We start from the raw sequence: 15733 nt of genomic DNA on the forward strand, positions 1-15733 counted from the left end.
GGCCAGAGTGCTTCGCGTCCGTTAATGCAACGCGTTCGCCTGGCGTAACATAACGCAGAGGGACGGCACAATGAACGTATTGTCGTATGCAAACAAATCAGCTATTATGTATAGTAGGTTGTCTCTACCGGACGTGTCCGACAAAAATGAAGAGATGGCCGACTGTGGTATTTTCAGGCAAAACCTGCTGCACTCTCTGTAGAGGCAAGCAATTCGACTATGAGTCAAATGTGTTGCCGCAACGGACAAACGCTTTTGCAACCTTAGAAGTCGCCAATTTCTGATGAATGCTTGCTATCATTGTGCAATGTTTTTAATTGTTACTTTTTTACCTTTATTCTATAAGGTTAACATTATTTATCCAAACTCAGTGTGAGCTAACCAAGGTGAGCCTCCAAGCAAAACACTCAGAAGAAATTCGAGAGCGAATTTAGATTATCTTAAAAGGGAACAAGGATGACACAAAACCAAAGTTGCGCCTTCCGAATTCGCTGTGTCGTCAGGCTCCATGAAAATATAAACAAAATGAAGGGGAATCACTTGTTTGTGAAGCGGAATAGTAGGCGAAAGCAATAGGGACTATCAAGCACAAGAAATTCCGCATATAAATACAAAAAAAACTGCATTTGTATTTGTCAATTTTATATAAATGTTTTCTTGCACAATTTGCGGCAATTCGTTTTTATTAGTTTGTTTAGTTTAAATCTCCCAAATCACAAGCCGTTCACTGAATTTTAAAAAACATGTAATTTGTCCTCCTTTTGTTTGTTTTGTATTGAAAAAGAGCCTGACGTCAAACTTGTCAAAATCGCAAGCAACTTTTTTGGGAAGACGCTATCTTCAGTATTCAATTCGGCTTGAGCGGGTAGACTACTGATCGAACAATTTATCGAACGAAACGAGTAGGTACCTCATTGTTGTTGTTGTTGCTGTAGCAGCATAAACATTCCCCATGCATACACGGAAAATGCTGCTGAAGTGACAGGCCTTGGCCGGATATAAATTCGGGTAGTTTCGGTTACGTAGAACCGACTGTTATGGGAACGTGTAGGTCCCTCATCCAATTGTGTGATGAGACTACATGTCCGAGTTTCGGTTTACTCCCTCACATATCAAATGACTCATCAAATTCCAATTTCCCGTTTGTGTTCAAGTGTTTTAAATGAAAGATAATCAATTTGAGTAATACGAATGCTTGCATATGTCTTGTCGGTACCTATCAATTTTAAAATTTTCCTCATGCCTTTCTTATTTTCTTTTTAAGTTGTCTTAATACAAAAAAAAACATTGTGTCATAATTTCTCATTATTTTTATTAATCTAATAATTTATTTTTATTGGAGGATGGTTCCATGTGTAGAAGTCCACGCAAGTGGGGAAAGTTACTGATCGCCATTCACTTGGGAGTGGCCAGGACGATTCTTCTACATATGGTTCAAGCAGCTCACAACGGCCGGGATTAGCCCACGTATCCTCTGGGTAGCTTCCGAACACCCGTTCGGGAGTGAGCTAACGTGAGAAGGCGAAGCATTCCAGGATAGCTGGTTGTGCGCTGGGTTTGGGACCCGCCACTTAAAAATCCCCCCCAATGAAAAGAATTAACAAGCCTCGGATGAGAACTGCCTTTACTGATGACGACCCCTGCAAACGAAATAAGGAATATGATTTGAGGGCATGCACCTGGAATGTCCGGTCCCTTAATGGGGAAGGTGCCTCTGCCCGGCTGGTTGATGTCCTCGTGAGAGTAAAGGCTGACATCACTGCCATCCAAGAGATGCGATGGACGGGGCAAGGTAAGAAAACCATAGGACCTTGCGACGTCTACTACAGCTGCCATGTAAAGGAGCGCAAATTCGGTGTCGGATTTGTTGTGGGAGAGAGACTTCGTCGCCAAGTACTGTCGTTCACTCCGGTGGACGAGCGTCTCGCAACAATCCGCATCAAAGCCCGTTTTTTTAACATATCGCTAATTTGCGCCCACGCCCCGACGGAAGAGAAGGACGATGCGACCAAAGATTCTTTCTATGAGCGCCTGGAACGTTCCTATGAGCGCTGCCCCCGCCACGACATAAAAATCGTGCTTGGCGACTTCAACGCCAGGGTGGGCAAGGAGGGAATTTTTGGTCCCACAGTCGGAAAATTCAGCCTACACAACGAAACATCCGGTAACGGACAGAGGCTGATCGACTTCGCCGGGGCCCGAAACATGGTAGTCAGCAGCACCAGATTCCAGCATAAAAAGATACACCAAGCTACCTGGCTGTCTCCTGATCGGAAAACGCGAAACCAGATCGATCATGTTGTGATAGATGGAAGACACGCTTCTAGTGTATTAGATGTACGCACGATCCGAGGACCCAACATCGACTCGGATCATTACCTTGTTGCAGCCAAGCTGCGCACCCGCCTCTGTGCAGCAAAAAACGTACATCTACCTGCGCAAAGAATGTTCGACATCGAAAAGCTGCAATCACAACAGACAGCCAGAAGATTCGCCACTCGACTCTCACTCCTGCTCTCGGAGAGCACTGCCCAACAAACCGGCATGCGCGAGCAATGGAGCAACATTTCTCGTTCCCTACGTACCGCCGCCGAAGAAGAAATCGGATTCCGGCGAGCCCGAAAAAACAATTGGTACGACGAGGAATGTCATGAGGCCGCAGAAAGAAAGGATGCCGCCTATAGAGCCACGCTGCGATCGGGCGCAACGCGAGCCATGTGGGATCGCTACAGAGAGCTGAAAAAGGAAGAGAGACGTATTATCCGACAGAAGAAACGAGAGGCCGAAATACGTGAGTGCGAGGAGCTTGAGATGCTGGACAATAGGAACAACGCCCGAAAATTTTACCAGAAAGTTCGGCGGCTTACAGAAGGTTTTAAGACCGGGGCGTTGTCCTGTAAGAACAAAGACGGTGATCTGGTGACTGACGTACAGAGCAATCTTAAATTATGGAGGGAACACTTCTCGAACCTGTTAAACGGTGACAGCTGCGCATGTCATAGAGAATGTGAAGATCCCGATACCCCAATCGTTGACGACGGAATTGTCGTTCCGTTACCCGACCATGACGAGGTGAGAATAGCAATATCACGGCTAAAGAACAACAAAGCCGCGGGCGCTGACGGACTGCCGGCTGAGCTATTCAAACATGGCGGCGAGGAGCTGGTAAGGTGCATGCATCAGCTCCTATGCAGAATATGGTCGGATGAAAGCATGCCTGCCGATTGGAATTTAAGTGTGCTCTGCCCAATCCATAAGAAGGGCGATCCTGCAATTTGTGCCAATTACCGCGGGATTAGTCTTCTAAATATCGCCTATAAGGTTCTAGCGAGCGTATTGTGTGAAAGGCTGAAGCCCACCGTCAACCAACTGATTGGACCTTATCAGTGTGGCTTCAGACCTGGAAAGTCTACCATAGACCAAATATTCACAATACGCCAAATCTTGGAAAAGACCCATGAAAGGAGAATCGACACACACCATCTTTTCGTCGACTTCAAAGCTGCATTCGACAGTACGGAAAGGAGTTACCTGTATGCCGCGATGTCTGAATTTGGTATCCCCGCAAAACTAATACGGCTATGTAAGATGACGTTGCTCAACACCAGCAGCACCGTCAGAATTGGGAAGGACCTCTCCGAGCCGTTTGATACCAAACGAGGTTTCAGACAGGGTGACTCGCTGTCGTGTGACTTCTTTAACCTGTTGTTGGAGAGCATCGTACGAGCCGCAGAACTTAATCGCTCAGGCACAATTTTTTATAAGAGCGTACAATTGCTGGCGTACGCCGATGACATTGACATCATCGGCCTTAACAACCGCGCTGTTAGTTCTGCCTTCTCCAAACTGGATAAAGAGGCAAAGCGAATGGGTTTGGTGGTGAACGAGGACAAAACGAAGTACCTCCTGTCTTCAAACAAACAGTCGGCGCACTCGCGTATCGGCACCCACGACACTGTTGACAGTTATAATTTTGAGGTTGTAAAAGACTTCGTGTATTTAGGAACCAGCATTAACACCGATAACAATGTCAGCCTTGAAATCCAACGTAGAATCTCTCTTGCTAACAAGTGCTATTTTGGACTAAGTAGGCAATTGAGCAGTAAAGTCCTCTCTCGTCGAACAAAACTAACACTCTACAAGACTCTCATCATGCCCGTCCTAACGTATGGCGCAGAAGCTTGGACGATGACAACATCCGATGAAGCGACGCTTGGAGTGTTCGAGAGAAAGATTCTGCGTAAGATTTTTGGACCTTTGCACGTTGGCAACGGCGAATATCGTAGACGATGGAACGATGAGCTGTATGAGCTTTACGACGACATAGACATAGCGCAGCGAATAAAGATCCAGCGGCTTCGTTGGCTGGGTCATGTCGTCCGAATGGATACAAACGCTCCGGCTTTGAAAGTATTCGATGCGGTACCAGCTGGTGGTAGCAGAGGAAGAGGGCGGCCTCCTCTGCGTTGGAAAGATCAGGTGGAGAGGGACTTGGCTTCACTTGGAGAGTCCAATTGGCGCCGGTTAGCACGAGAAAGAAACGACTGGCGCGCTTTGTTAATCTCGGCCAAAATCGCGTAAGCGGTTATCGCGCCAATTAAGAAGAAGAAGAATTTATTTTTATTAGTTTTCAAATAAATTTTTATTTATTTTCCGATTTGCATTGAATCGATTTTCGATAACTTAATACTCCGAACACTTCGACTCTTATTCATTATATGATAACAAAGTATGGCAGCACTGTTAAGCTAAAAACAAATAAACAGCTGTTTGATACCTGCCATTTGCGTTTACTCGATGTTTAGTTGTTTCCATCAATATTTCGGTAAATTAATTAGAAATACTGTGTAACTAAACAGATTCGTACTCCAAGATGCTGCGCAAGAAGACTTCCAAAACAAAAACCGTATCAGACAAAATCTCCGAGCTGCTAGAGCGCAACACCCATGGAAAGGATGAGAGCAGCGATGAGCAAGGCGAGGAACCACGTGTGGAAGAGGAATTCGATGAATACGACATACCCGATACGCGCTCCTCAGATATCAGAAAACGAAATGTGAAGCTTTTATCAGAGCAAAGTGCGCGGTATCGGGGGAAAATATCATCACGAAATGAGCTAGAGGAAGAGCAGGAAAGCGATTTGTCCGATGAAGAAGAGCAGAGCGAAGAAAATGATGATTCCTCGGACGATGATAACGACGTGGACTTACAAGCGTTCACCAAAAAGCTGAACGGTGCTGGAAATAAAGGAAGAAGGGATGCACCATCATTTCAGAATGACAGTGAAGAGGACGAAAGTGCAAATAGTGATTTAAATGAGGACAGTGAAGTTGAAGAAGAAGGCGAAGGCGAAGAGGAAGAGGATGATCAAGATGACTATGATGAAGATGGCATAGAAAGCGAAGATGATGCTAGTGATCAAGAGAATACGGAAGGAACGGACATAATCACCGAAGCGAATCGTCAAGCCGAAGTACAAAAAGGTCTGTGTGTGCAGAATCAATTGCAAATTTGGGAACGCCTGCTAGAAATGCGTATTCACACCCAAAAAGTGATAAGTAAATCCAATCAGCTACCGACGACTGATCAACTCAAAGTGCAACAGAGCGAAAGCGAGAAACTAGCCAATGTGTCGCGCGAATCAGTCAATAGAGTTAGTACACTGCTTAGTACTTTATTGCAATTGCAAAATGCTTTGTGCGAGCAATTTTCCGAACAACGTAATGCTTTGAAAAAGTCGCTGAAACGTCCGCTGCCTATACAGGATCCTGAGGCGGATAACCACATACCGATTAAGCGTTTTGCCGATCACATCGATGCACATTTCCAAGAATTCAAGCCCTACCGCAATGCGGTACTGCTTAAATGGGATGATCGCACCAAACTGCTAACACCAGGCGCAGGCGCGAAAAAGAAATCGCTAACAGAAAATTATGATATTATACGAAAAATTGAGAATACTTTACAAAATCGCACCCTACTTGTTGAAAAATCTCAAACCTTGAAAAATGAAATTGATGGCGTAGAAGAAAGTGGAACTGTTGAAAATAGTGATTTAGAAGCTATACAAAAGCATAACCGAAATGTAGAGTTATACGATGACAGTGACTTTTATCACCAGCAATTGCGTGAACTGATCGAGTACAAAACGAATACTTCGGTGAGCGCCAGCGAGATAACACAACAGTACGTGGAGCTGCAGAAGCTGCGACAAAAAATGAAGAAAAAAGTTGATACGCGCGCCAGTAAAGGTCGTAAATTGCGGTAAGTTGTAAAAAGTATAAAAAATGTATCTGCATAGAAAAATATTAATTGGTTACTTATTACCTTCCAGCTACACGGTGCACAACAAATTGATAAATTTCATGGCGCCCGACGACACCTCAACGTGGACGGAGGAATCGAAAGATGAATTATACAGATCATTATTCGCAGCTTAAGTGTATTTCTGTTCCAATTGTATGCATAATGAGGAAAGGTTTTATTTCAAATACAATCCGTTGTACATGTAAGACTTTTTTCAGTTTCCATGAAATGCGTTTTTAGTAAAAAATAGTTTTTGTTTTGTTTTCTATTATTTATTTAATAAACGTACTCGTTGTGTCAAGTGTGTGCACAACTTGAAGTTATCTGTTTTATTAATACGTGTATTAATTATAATTATTTTTCACGTGTCTTAATAATTTTTTCATGCCAAAATTGTGTTAAGAGTTTTTAAATTACAAGACTTTAATTTCTCCTTCACCACTGTGATGTGTTAGCAAACTCAGTGGAAATTTTGTTCGCTGTTTTTTTATGTAATATTACTTTATTTATTTGCATTATTGCTTTCAAAATTATTGTTTGATATGATGTTTTAGTTAGGTAGTTTTATTGTATGTATTCTTATTAGTGGGAAAATTATATAGTAATTGAAAAAATAGATTTTTTTAGGTCAGATTTCGTCTGCAGTTTGTGATGTGCCTCCCTCTTGATGTTTTATTACAAAAGAAAAGTTTACCACAAATTTTTTACGGCAAATAGTTTATAAGCAGTGTTTTGGATGGCATTTATGCCCCCGAAGGCTTACCAAGTAGCAACCGCTCTTCGAAAAAACAAACTTTCTTTGATTTTAATGAATCACTGCAATGGTCGCTGGGTGCAAAATGCGTCTTTTGACACTGAAATACTTACAATAAATCCGTACAGTTTCGATGCCATAAAGTACTGTTATGAAAAATAGTAGCAGCAAGTGAACTCTCATTCGATCGCTTTTCCGAATGTCCTGATTAAGCTTTTTTGCGGTATCCTGATTTTCGTCAAATTGGTTTCTTCGATGTACCATTTCTTTTGTGTGTCACTGCTGTTCTTCTTTTTTAAGCATTAAAAAATAAATGAATAATTGGCGCTTACTCCCTTTTTGGATATTTGACCGAGATCCACCTACTATTTGTGGTGTGCGTATTGATGTTGTTCACCAAATGGACCGACCTACAGTTTTAAGCCGACTTCGAACGGTAGATGGTTTTTTTGTGAGGAGCTTTTTCATGGCAGAAAAACACTCGGACTTTTGCCATTGCCTGCCGAGGCTATTAGAAAAAACTTTTTCTTCATTTTGGTCTTTCACCAAGATTCGAACCTCTCTGAATTCCGAATGGTAGTCACGCACCAATCCATTCGGCTACGGCGACCGCTGTGTATTTTACTCCTATTAAAATTGGGAATTTGAAAATTTCTTACCAGCAATCATTAAGTAGAACTGTTCTAAGCTTGCTTTGGTTTTATTAAACAATTCGTATTCTGAAAATAGGAGAAAGAAGGTTCTAAGCTAACGGAAGTACTTTTTGTTGTTGTAGAACTCTACAGTGTTGTGGCAATTTGCTAAATCCTGCCAGGGCAACGTAGTCACCGATCGGATTCGTCTAACTCATCTAACGGTAGGCTCAGAAAACATGCTGTTAGGTTGGATTCACAGGCAAAGCGATGTTAGGTGAGTAGGTTTGATGAGTAATTTGAAGAGGGAGTTAGTGCCGTGCGGTGTGCCTTCACATGCTGAATACATGTTTAGGTCGGAGGCGATTCTGAATAGGTAAGAGTTGAACCTAGTAAAATATCCAGAACGTATTTGGGCCAAAGTTAAACGAGTCTCGCGGGCAGCTGGTATACTTTATGTGGCTGATCCCACGAAAGTCGGTTTTAAGTTTCCCGTGTGAGTCGGATTTACATCTTCTTAAGTACTGAGACATCAGCAGCATTACCCCATAAATTTTGAAAAATATTTCATGCAGTTCAAACAGCAACCCTAACTGATATATTTTTGCCGGGTCTAATCCCAAAATTATCGTGTCTATGATATCAGTTTGACCAAGAATCACTACCCTACCAACAACGTCCTCGGATGTATAAAATTAAAGGAAGCAAATGGCAGAGTAGAAATAGAAATCTACAATATCTCGCTTAGTTTTCGAGACAACAATTTTCTACTGATTTTTTTTTTTTTTTTTTTTTTTTTTTTTTTTTTGTTATGTCTCAAAACCTACAGCAGGGTCAACCGAAAATTGTGGCCGACGCTCAATGCTAAACGCACAGAATCTCTGCTAAGCCAAAATAAGCACAGTCTTAGCACACTGATCTCAGTTATAACGGGGCACTGCCTAATAGGTAGGAACGCCTAGAGGATGAGTGAGTGCACAAAAAAAAAACATGACTTCTACAGAAGCTGTCTAGATGAGGAAGAGACGAGTAATTTGAGGAGAAAATGGAAAAAACTGAATTTCGTGTGCTTATTAAGCCGATTCACCCTTAGAAACCCACTGTTTCGACTGTTGTTTGGTCTCTGGTGTGTGGTGATGGATCCATGTTTCGTCCACGGTTACAAAACGGCGCAAAAACTCCTCCATATTGCGATTAAACAACGCCAAACCTTCCTGTGAAGTTGTTACACGATTGCGTTTGTGGTCGACTGTGAATTACTGGGTAGTCTGATAAAGGTAGCTGTAAAACACAAACTAACTGACGCAGCACGTTCAAATTTTGACAGGAGTTGACAGGAGCAGTATTTCTTTTTCAGTAAAGAGGTCAGAAATACTAATATAAAAGTCACGGACTTATTGATCCGCCCTCGTACGATAATTCTGCCAGTATAAAAAAATTGTTTGTGTACACTAAATTCATTTGGGGGGAAAATAGTTATAAATACTAGAAAAAATAAACGCAAATGAATGCAATCCATGCAGGTTGCAATAGTCCCATTACTATTTTTTTTGTTTGTTTTCTAGTATACCTTCACTTTTTTCCACTTCCACACTTTTTCGGATTTCATAGGTAAAAAGCACCTTAGTATTTAGGTATCATTGTATGTATGTATTGTATATTGTTTTATTTCATTTAATATAGGTATTTTTTGTTTTTGTGTTATTTAAATGGTATGTATGTTTGCGCATGTGTTTTTGTTATTTATTTATATGTATATAAATGTATATTTCTTGCATGTGTGTCTATGTACTATGTATGTATGTATGTATGGATGTATGTACGTATGTATATAGCTGATTAATTAATTAATTAATTATACCGTTATTGCTACAAGAGATTCATCGCAATTCGTGTTGTGGTCAGTGGAGATTACACATTTTTCTTGTTTTTGTTTCTGTTTTGTTTTTCTTTTTGCTTAATTTTATTATTCGAAGCTAGAAGTCTTTCGTTTCGTGCAACCGTTTTAAAAATGTATGTAGCCACCCACACCGCGCCCACATGGCTGCCACAGCTGCACACTGGTATTGATTGGTTAAAATATAGCTATGTATGTAAGTATTTAATGTTAATTTTCATTTTCATTATCATTTTAGTTTTACTTCACTTGCGTTTCGCTACGTTTTCTTTGTTCTTGTGTTCGTGTTCTTCCTGGCTATGCTATTCACTTTGTATGCAATTATTTTTTTAGTAATAATACAAAAAGTACAGCAAATATAATATTTCACGTAATTAGTGTCGTCGTCATCGTCGTTATCAACGTCCGAGTCAGACTCAAAACGTCATTGGCGCCGCGTCGTCCGTCCATTTCAATTGCAGATTTTCGTGTGCGCACTGTTATGGCGAAAAGTCATTTTTTAATTATCATAGGTATACAAGTAAATTACGAATAAATTAAAACTTAACAAATACAGTTACAATAGTTACACGCATATACAATACAAATACTTTAAATTTAATAATTTTAGTTTATTTTTTATTTTTTTTTTTTTGTGTGTGTGTGTCGTTTTACTAACCTTTTTCATATGCTTTCCAATACACTGTGATTTCTACAATGTTTTTTTTTTGTTTTTTGTTTTCTTTTTGTTTTTTGTTTGTTTCGTTCTAGTTCTGGTGTTGCATATGCGTTTGTATACATGCACAATAAAGATTATTCACTTAATATAATATATTTAGTATAAACATAAAAAATATTTACTGGTATTCAGAATATTCGACATACATAAATTACTTCGTTCATTTTACCCACGCAAGCTATGCGATTAAGTTGTTAAAATGGAATTTTTCAAATTGGTTTTTACATAAAAAATAGATATCCAGTTGAGTGTTTCTTTTTGTTTTTTTTTTTTTTTCTCCTTGTTTTTGACACTTCAAAATGCGAAAACGCCAATTTTATAGAAAACAAACATGGCTACATTTAACTACTAATTGCAATTTTAGTCGATTGATGTAAAAATTTTCGAATTTGTAATCATTTAATTGCATAGCTTTTGTCTAGTAATACTTTTCCACTGATTTTCTAATTACTTAAATTAGTTCCAGATAAATTAATGATAAAAGCTTTGCGCTTTTTACAAATATATATATATATATTAATGTAAATCATATATTAAAATATTCACTGAGCCTATATGCACTGCGATAATTAATTTTTAAGGAAAAATTTTCAATTCAATCACTTATAAACAACCAAAAAGAAAACACAAAAAACGAATTTAGCTCTTGCATTTGCTCTGCTCAACGATGCAATTTTTGCTTCATATTCTAAGTTATTTGCTTCATTTCGCAGCTATCCTGCCTGCACTTTTCAATCGTTGCATAAAAGCATACACTTTCAATTTGACCACATATTTTGCGCGTTTGTTTATATACTCAGCTACCACTCGTTTTTTTTTTTTTTATCGTTACAAACTGAATAAATACTTAAAAATATTGCACAACGAAAATAAACATGTAAATTATAGGCATATAAACATGCAAATATCAGTGTGTGTATATGATGTATGTGTATGTGTTGTATGGATATAAATTCTTAAATACTGGGCACAGGTTATCGGTCGTTGATTTACTTAATTTCAGCATCGTTTCGTCACAATTGCAGACGTTTTGAAAACATTCGTGTGTATGTATGATTAAACTACAAATTTTTATAATTTTCCTTTTGTTTACGTACATTCCGGCTAATTGTTGTTAATTGTTAATCGAATTTTTAAGTAGCAGCGGCAAACCAGTTTTAGTTTTTGATTTTGAAACAAGTATAGTTGCAGTCTTGCCACCGCCACCGCCACTGCCAGCACTAGGCATTTGTGTAGCCACCTTATTGGGCGACACAACAGCCGAAGCGGCAGCAGCAGCAGCTGCGGCCGACACTGTAGCTGTTGCAGTTGCCACAGCGCTAGCGTTAGCAGTCACTGTGCTTGTAGTGATAGTCAATGTTGCTGTACAACCGGTTACCAAGTGTTGTTGTAAGTTAGTAGTTGCAGTGGCTAGTTGTGTGTTTCTGCTTGCTGCTGCTTGCGTCTGACGTTGATGTAGTTCCTGTAGTAGCACGGAATGCTTGTTCATTGCACGCAACACTTGTGGTCTTATTAATTTATCACTGCCGGCTGGTTGATGCAACTGCTGTTGAAGCTGCTGCTGGTGCTGCTGGTGTTGGTGATTCATTAGACTACTATTGTAGAATTTTTGTGCGTCATCACCTGTTTCGTTGAGAGATTGCAATTGTGAGTGAATTGATGTAACATTGGAAAGAGTGCTCTCTGTGTCACCACCAACAACGCCACCACCGCCACAGCTGCTGCCTGTAGCCGAAGTACCGACATATTTTCTAATGGTAATCGTCTGCTGTTGTAATTGTTGTTCTATACCTGAAACCTGAAAAGTATAAAACAGTATTAGCTTAAATATAGTGCAATTTGTGAACTGCCAAGGAAAAACTTTCACCTGAATAAGTTCCAGGTTAGATTAGGTTAAATAACTGCCCTTGCTTGGGGACCACTTGCGACAAATAATCCAAATTTGTGAATAAGTTACAAAATGCATACCTTTTTAAAATAGCTCAAATCTTTATCTCAAGTGCTTTTTGCTGGATGAATCATATTTTCCATGTCTTTTTGTACACTAAACAATTCTGTTATGTGCTTGGAAAAGAGTGCATTCAACTCGCTCAGTTTCGCCATTTGCTAAATAAAAAATAAAAATTATCACCCAAATCTAATCAATTTAAAATTCACTATTTCTCACGTTATGATCAAGACTTTTATCGCGTAAACTCATATTTGCTGCTTTCAATTCGATTTCTTGACTCATTAATTCATTTTCTAGTGATTCGATGCGCCCTTTCAGTAAACCTATTTCACGCCGTAAATCTTCCGCTATCTCACCCCCACCTGAAGCTCCAGAAGCAACGCTCCCACCGCCGCCTGCACGAATTACGTCCAGCTCTCGTTTTAATCTTATATTTTCCTCCTTGTAGGTATGCAACTGACGTTTCCACTCGTCTACATTGGCGGTGGATTCCTGTAAGAAATTTATTATTTGTTAAAAGAAAATCGTTTAAAAATAAAACTGCGCTTAAATACCTGCAATGCACTTGTCAGGCGTATATTGTTGTTTTTCAATGTGGCCAATTCGATTTCCCACTTCTTAGCATTGGCACAACTGCAATAGAAAAGTTTAAGACATACGTAGACACATTTGCAAACAAAATTGTATTTAAATTTTCCACTTACCTTTGAGCTAATGCCATTTTAAGTCGTTCATTCTCGTATTTAAGTTGCTGTTCACCAGTAGCACCAGCACTCCCACCTGTATGCACACCCACAATACTGCCACTGGAGGATACTGTTACCGCCGGTGGTGCAGGCGATGGTGCGGCACCTGCAGCCAGTTCCTGTTTTGTTTCCGCTGCCGGTAGCAGCTTATGAGATGGACTATCCGGATTGGCATTTTGCGTATTCGTATTGGACATATTTGGTGGTTCGACAGTATGCGGATCAATGGCGGTGTTATCGTTCTGTTGCATACGCGACGAAATAGGTGATGTATTGGCAGACGTTGTAGGCGTAACAGCAGTGGAACCTGTAAGTAAGTGATACCAAGTAAGTCGATAAGTTGAATGTTAATACATTTTCGTTAACAAACCATTTGCAGCCTTTATTGCATTCTTTGTTGCCTCCTTCACTTCTTGGAACTTTTCCACGAACTGAAAACGTTTAAAATTTTGTTTGTAGAATTTATATGTACATCTTTTTGTGTGGCGGTAATTACATACCTTCGTTAATTCGGCCTCAGAAGCAAATCCTAAGCCGTAAACCGTATTGGCACGCACATCACTCCACTGCCCAAACTTCTGCGATGTCTGCGTAAACGTCATATTGGGTGTTATTGTTGAATTAATAACGGCTTTTGTGCCTTCCACGCTAATGATGCGATACAGGTTGCGAGACGAGTCGTAAAAGAAACTCACATTCACCGCTTTCATACTGGCCGTAATCCATGTGCGTTTAGTCTTCGGGTCAATGTGGAAGACATGAGCCTGGCAGGTGAAAATCGGTTGTTCGCTGATGGCAAAAATTTGTATATTTACACAGATGCAAATACATATAGTAAAGAAATAAACTTAAACCCAAACTAACCAAATTTCAGCCAATCTTAAAAATTCTATGAATATCTCATTAGTTAAGTGAGAAGTTGTAATTACTTTCTCACCTATTACAGGGAGTAATGAATAAAACAGCTCATTACCTATCTTAGGCTTTTCATATTAAATCAAGGAATCCCCAAGCGACTGTCGCCCCAAAAAAATTGAAAGCATAGTTAAAAGTTGACAGCACGAACTGGCCTACCGCAAAACAGAGTTTTGCATACGTATCATTTCCTGCGCAGTAATTTGATAAGAATTTTGTTTATAGTAAAATATTCAACTTTCTACTTTTTATGCCATATTTATTTGAGGTATGGGCTAGTTGAAATAGGTAATACACGGGCGGGGACACTTCCAAAAGCAGCAAATAGGCCGAATACAACTTGGTTTTTTGACGAACTGCTACACAACACGTTTTGTTTCAAAATAAAGTATATAAAGTGCTTTAACAATTTTCCAATATTTACCCCATTTTCTTTGTTTGGTCGTGAAAACTCCGGCTTTTTCCGTTTTTTGCGAAAAATTTTTCGGTTTCGATTTTTCCAATTATTCTAGTGTTGGTGTCAAAAAGATACTGCGATGCCAGATTGAAGACTATTATACTAAACTGTTATAATTATCATACATGCCAATTGGTATATAAGTTTTTCTGCAGCATGTGGCTTAAACAATTCAGCAGCACAATTATAACAGTACTGACAGAAAATGTTAATGACAGGCGAAGGTTCAAATGTTACTGTTAAGAGTTTTTAATACCATTAAGTTTTGTAAGAATTCTTAATAAGGGATTTTAAAACTTTATCAATATAGAGATACAACTAAGTTTTACATCACGCTGCCAGGACAAACGGTTCTATGTGACCGGAACGACCCGAATTTATATCCGGCAATGGACTTCCCTCCAGCAGCATTCCCCGTACATGTTGGGGAATTGTTATGCTGCTACAACCACAACACATCTCTCACCTCTAAAATCATCTATTAAATTTTTAACGTTTTTTTTTTTATTTTTTAAAAGCTAAGTGAATATATAAAATATACGAAAAATAAAATCAATTGCCACTTTGAGTTAAGCTCCTTACTAGCGTGGTGAAAGGACGAAATCGCTTACTAGCGAGTCTTCAATTTAGTACCCATAAAAAATTGTATGTAACATTTGCGCCTTCTCATTTCAAGATTTCCAATTATACTTCTAAATGTATATGGCCGTCGCAAAATTGCTCCACGATAAGAAGGTCGAATAGACATATAGAGTAAAATCAAAATAACTCAAGAATGTAAATGTGTGAATTATGTAAAATATGTCAATGAGTAATTGTGCTCACACTTGCTAACGCAAACGTGCGCCCGTGTCAGCTGACACGATCAAACTAATGAAAGCCCAATGTAAATCAATTTTCACCACCGTTCCGTTTCGTAGTATCGTAGATGGTTGTTTCATCGTGTCAGCTGATACGGACATATGGGCGTTCGTTTACGTTGGTGAGTGTGACCACCATAAAGGTAGTAACGGTACAGACAGAAAGAAGCTATGGGAATAACGGAACAGACAAGTACACGTTTTTTGATAAAAAAAAATAAATAAAAAAAAGTGGAGTACCCTAATAGTTAAAACAATGTATATAATTTCTAGACAACCAAATATTTATTATTTCAAATTACTTCACAACATTTGAAATAGAAATAGATTTACCAATTGGGAAATGCACCTGTGCTATAGTTATCGATAAGAATTTTCCAATAAGTAGTTGGAACTGACATTGATTATCGTCTTCTGATTGGAATGGCAGAGTTATCAATAGCGAGTAGAAACAGTGTTGCGAGAAAACTTACGCGTAGTAAACAATTAAGTTATGC

General features: G+C 39.4%; 3 protein-coding genes across 4 annotated transcripts; 1 reads left to right on the forward strand and 2 right to left on the reverse strand.

The window, feature by feature from the left end:
- Window positions 1–4768: 4768 nt before the first annotated feature.
- On the forward strand, window positions 4769–6625 carry LOC128862727 (protein Aatf). The gene is made up of 2 exons (XM_054101414.1): window positions 4769–6264; window positions 6335–6625. The coding sequence occupies exons 1-2, from the start codon at window positions 4874–4876 to the stop codon at window positions 6438–6440; spliced, it is 1497 nt and encodes a 498-aa protein (XP_053957389.1). The 5' UTR covers window positions 4769–4873; the 3' UTR covers window positions 6441–6625.
- Window positions 6626–10562: 3937 nt separating this feature from the next.
- On the reverse strand, window positions 10563–12273 carry LOC128863665 (AT-rich binding protein-like). Its single transcript, XM_054102931.1, has 2 exons — window positions 12265–12273; window positions 10563–12105 (listed from the first exon to the last, which is right to left on the reverse strand). The coding sequence occupies exons 1-2, from the start codon at window positions 12271–12273 to the stop codon at window positions 11422–11424; spliced, it is 693 nt and encodes a 230-aa protein (XP_053958906.1). The 3' UTR covers window positions 10563–11421.
- LOC128862728 (homer protein homolog 2) lies at window positions 12015–14465 on the reverse strand. Of its 2 annotated transcripts, none has more exons than XM_054101415.1 (8): window positions 14344–14465; window positions 13505–13793; window positions 13375–13435; window positions 12963–13311; window positions 12813–12891; window positions 12475–12750; window positions 12276–12413; window positions 12015–12105 (listed from the first exon to the last, which is right to left on the reverse strand). In XM_054101415.1, exons 1-7 carry the CDS (start codon window positions 14346–14348, stop codon window positions 12303–12305), a joined length of 1170 nt encoding a protein of 389 aa, XP_053957390.1. In that variant the 5' UTR covers window positions 14349–14465; the 3' UTR covers window positions 12015–12105; window positions 12276–12302. The 2 variants fall into 2 exon arrangements, with proteins under 2 accessions (XP_053957390.1, XP_053957391.1); XM_054101416.1 differs by lacking the exon at window positions 14344–14465 and adding an exon at window positions 13978–14290.
- Between the last annotated feature and the right edge of the window lie 1268 nt (window positions 14466–15733).

This window comes from Anastrepha ludens, chromosome 5 (assembly GCF_028408465.1).
Source record: "Anastrepha ludens isolate Willacy chromosome 5, idAnaLude1.1, whole genome shotgun sequence".
Lineage (NCBI taxonomy): Eukaryota > Metazoa > Arthropoda > Insecta > Diptera > Tephritidae > Anastrepha > Anastrepha ludens.

What these genes read in the sequence shown, in the direction of transcription:
- LOC128862727 (XM_054101414.1), top strand. Translation starts at nt 4,874, where the DNA reads ATGCTGCGCAAGAAGACTTCCAAAACAAAAACCGTATCAGACAAAATC. An exon ending in AGTAAAGGTCGTAAATTGCG is followed by an intron (nt 6,265 to 6,334) that starts GTAAGTTGTAAA and finishes ATTACCTTCCAG; the next exon opens with CTACACGGTGCACAACAAAT.
- LOC128862728 (XM_054101415.1), bottom strand. An exon ending in TGCAATAAAGGCTGCAAATG is followed by an intron (nt 13,312 to 13,374) that starts GTTTGTTAACGA and finishes ACTTACTTACAG; the next exon opens with GTTCCACTGCTGTTACGCCT. An exon ending in GCCTGACAAGTGCATTGCAG is followed by an intron (nt 12,751 to 12,812) that starts GTATTTAAGCGC and finishes AATTTCTTACAG; the next exon opens with GAATCCACCGCCAATGTAGA.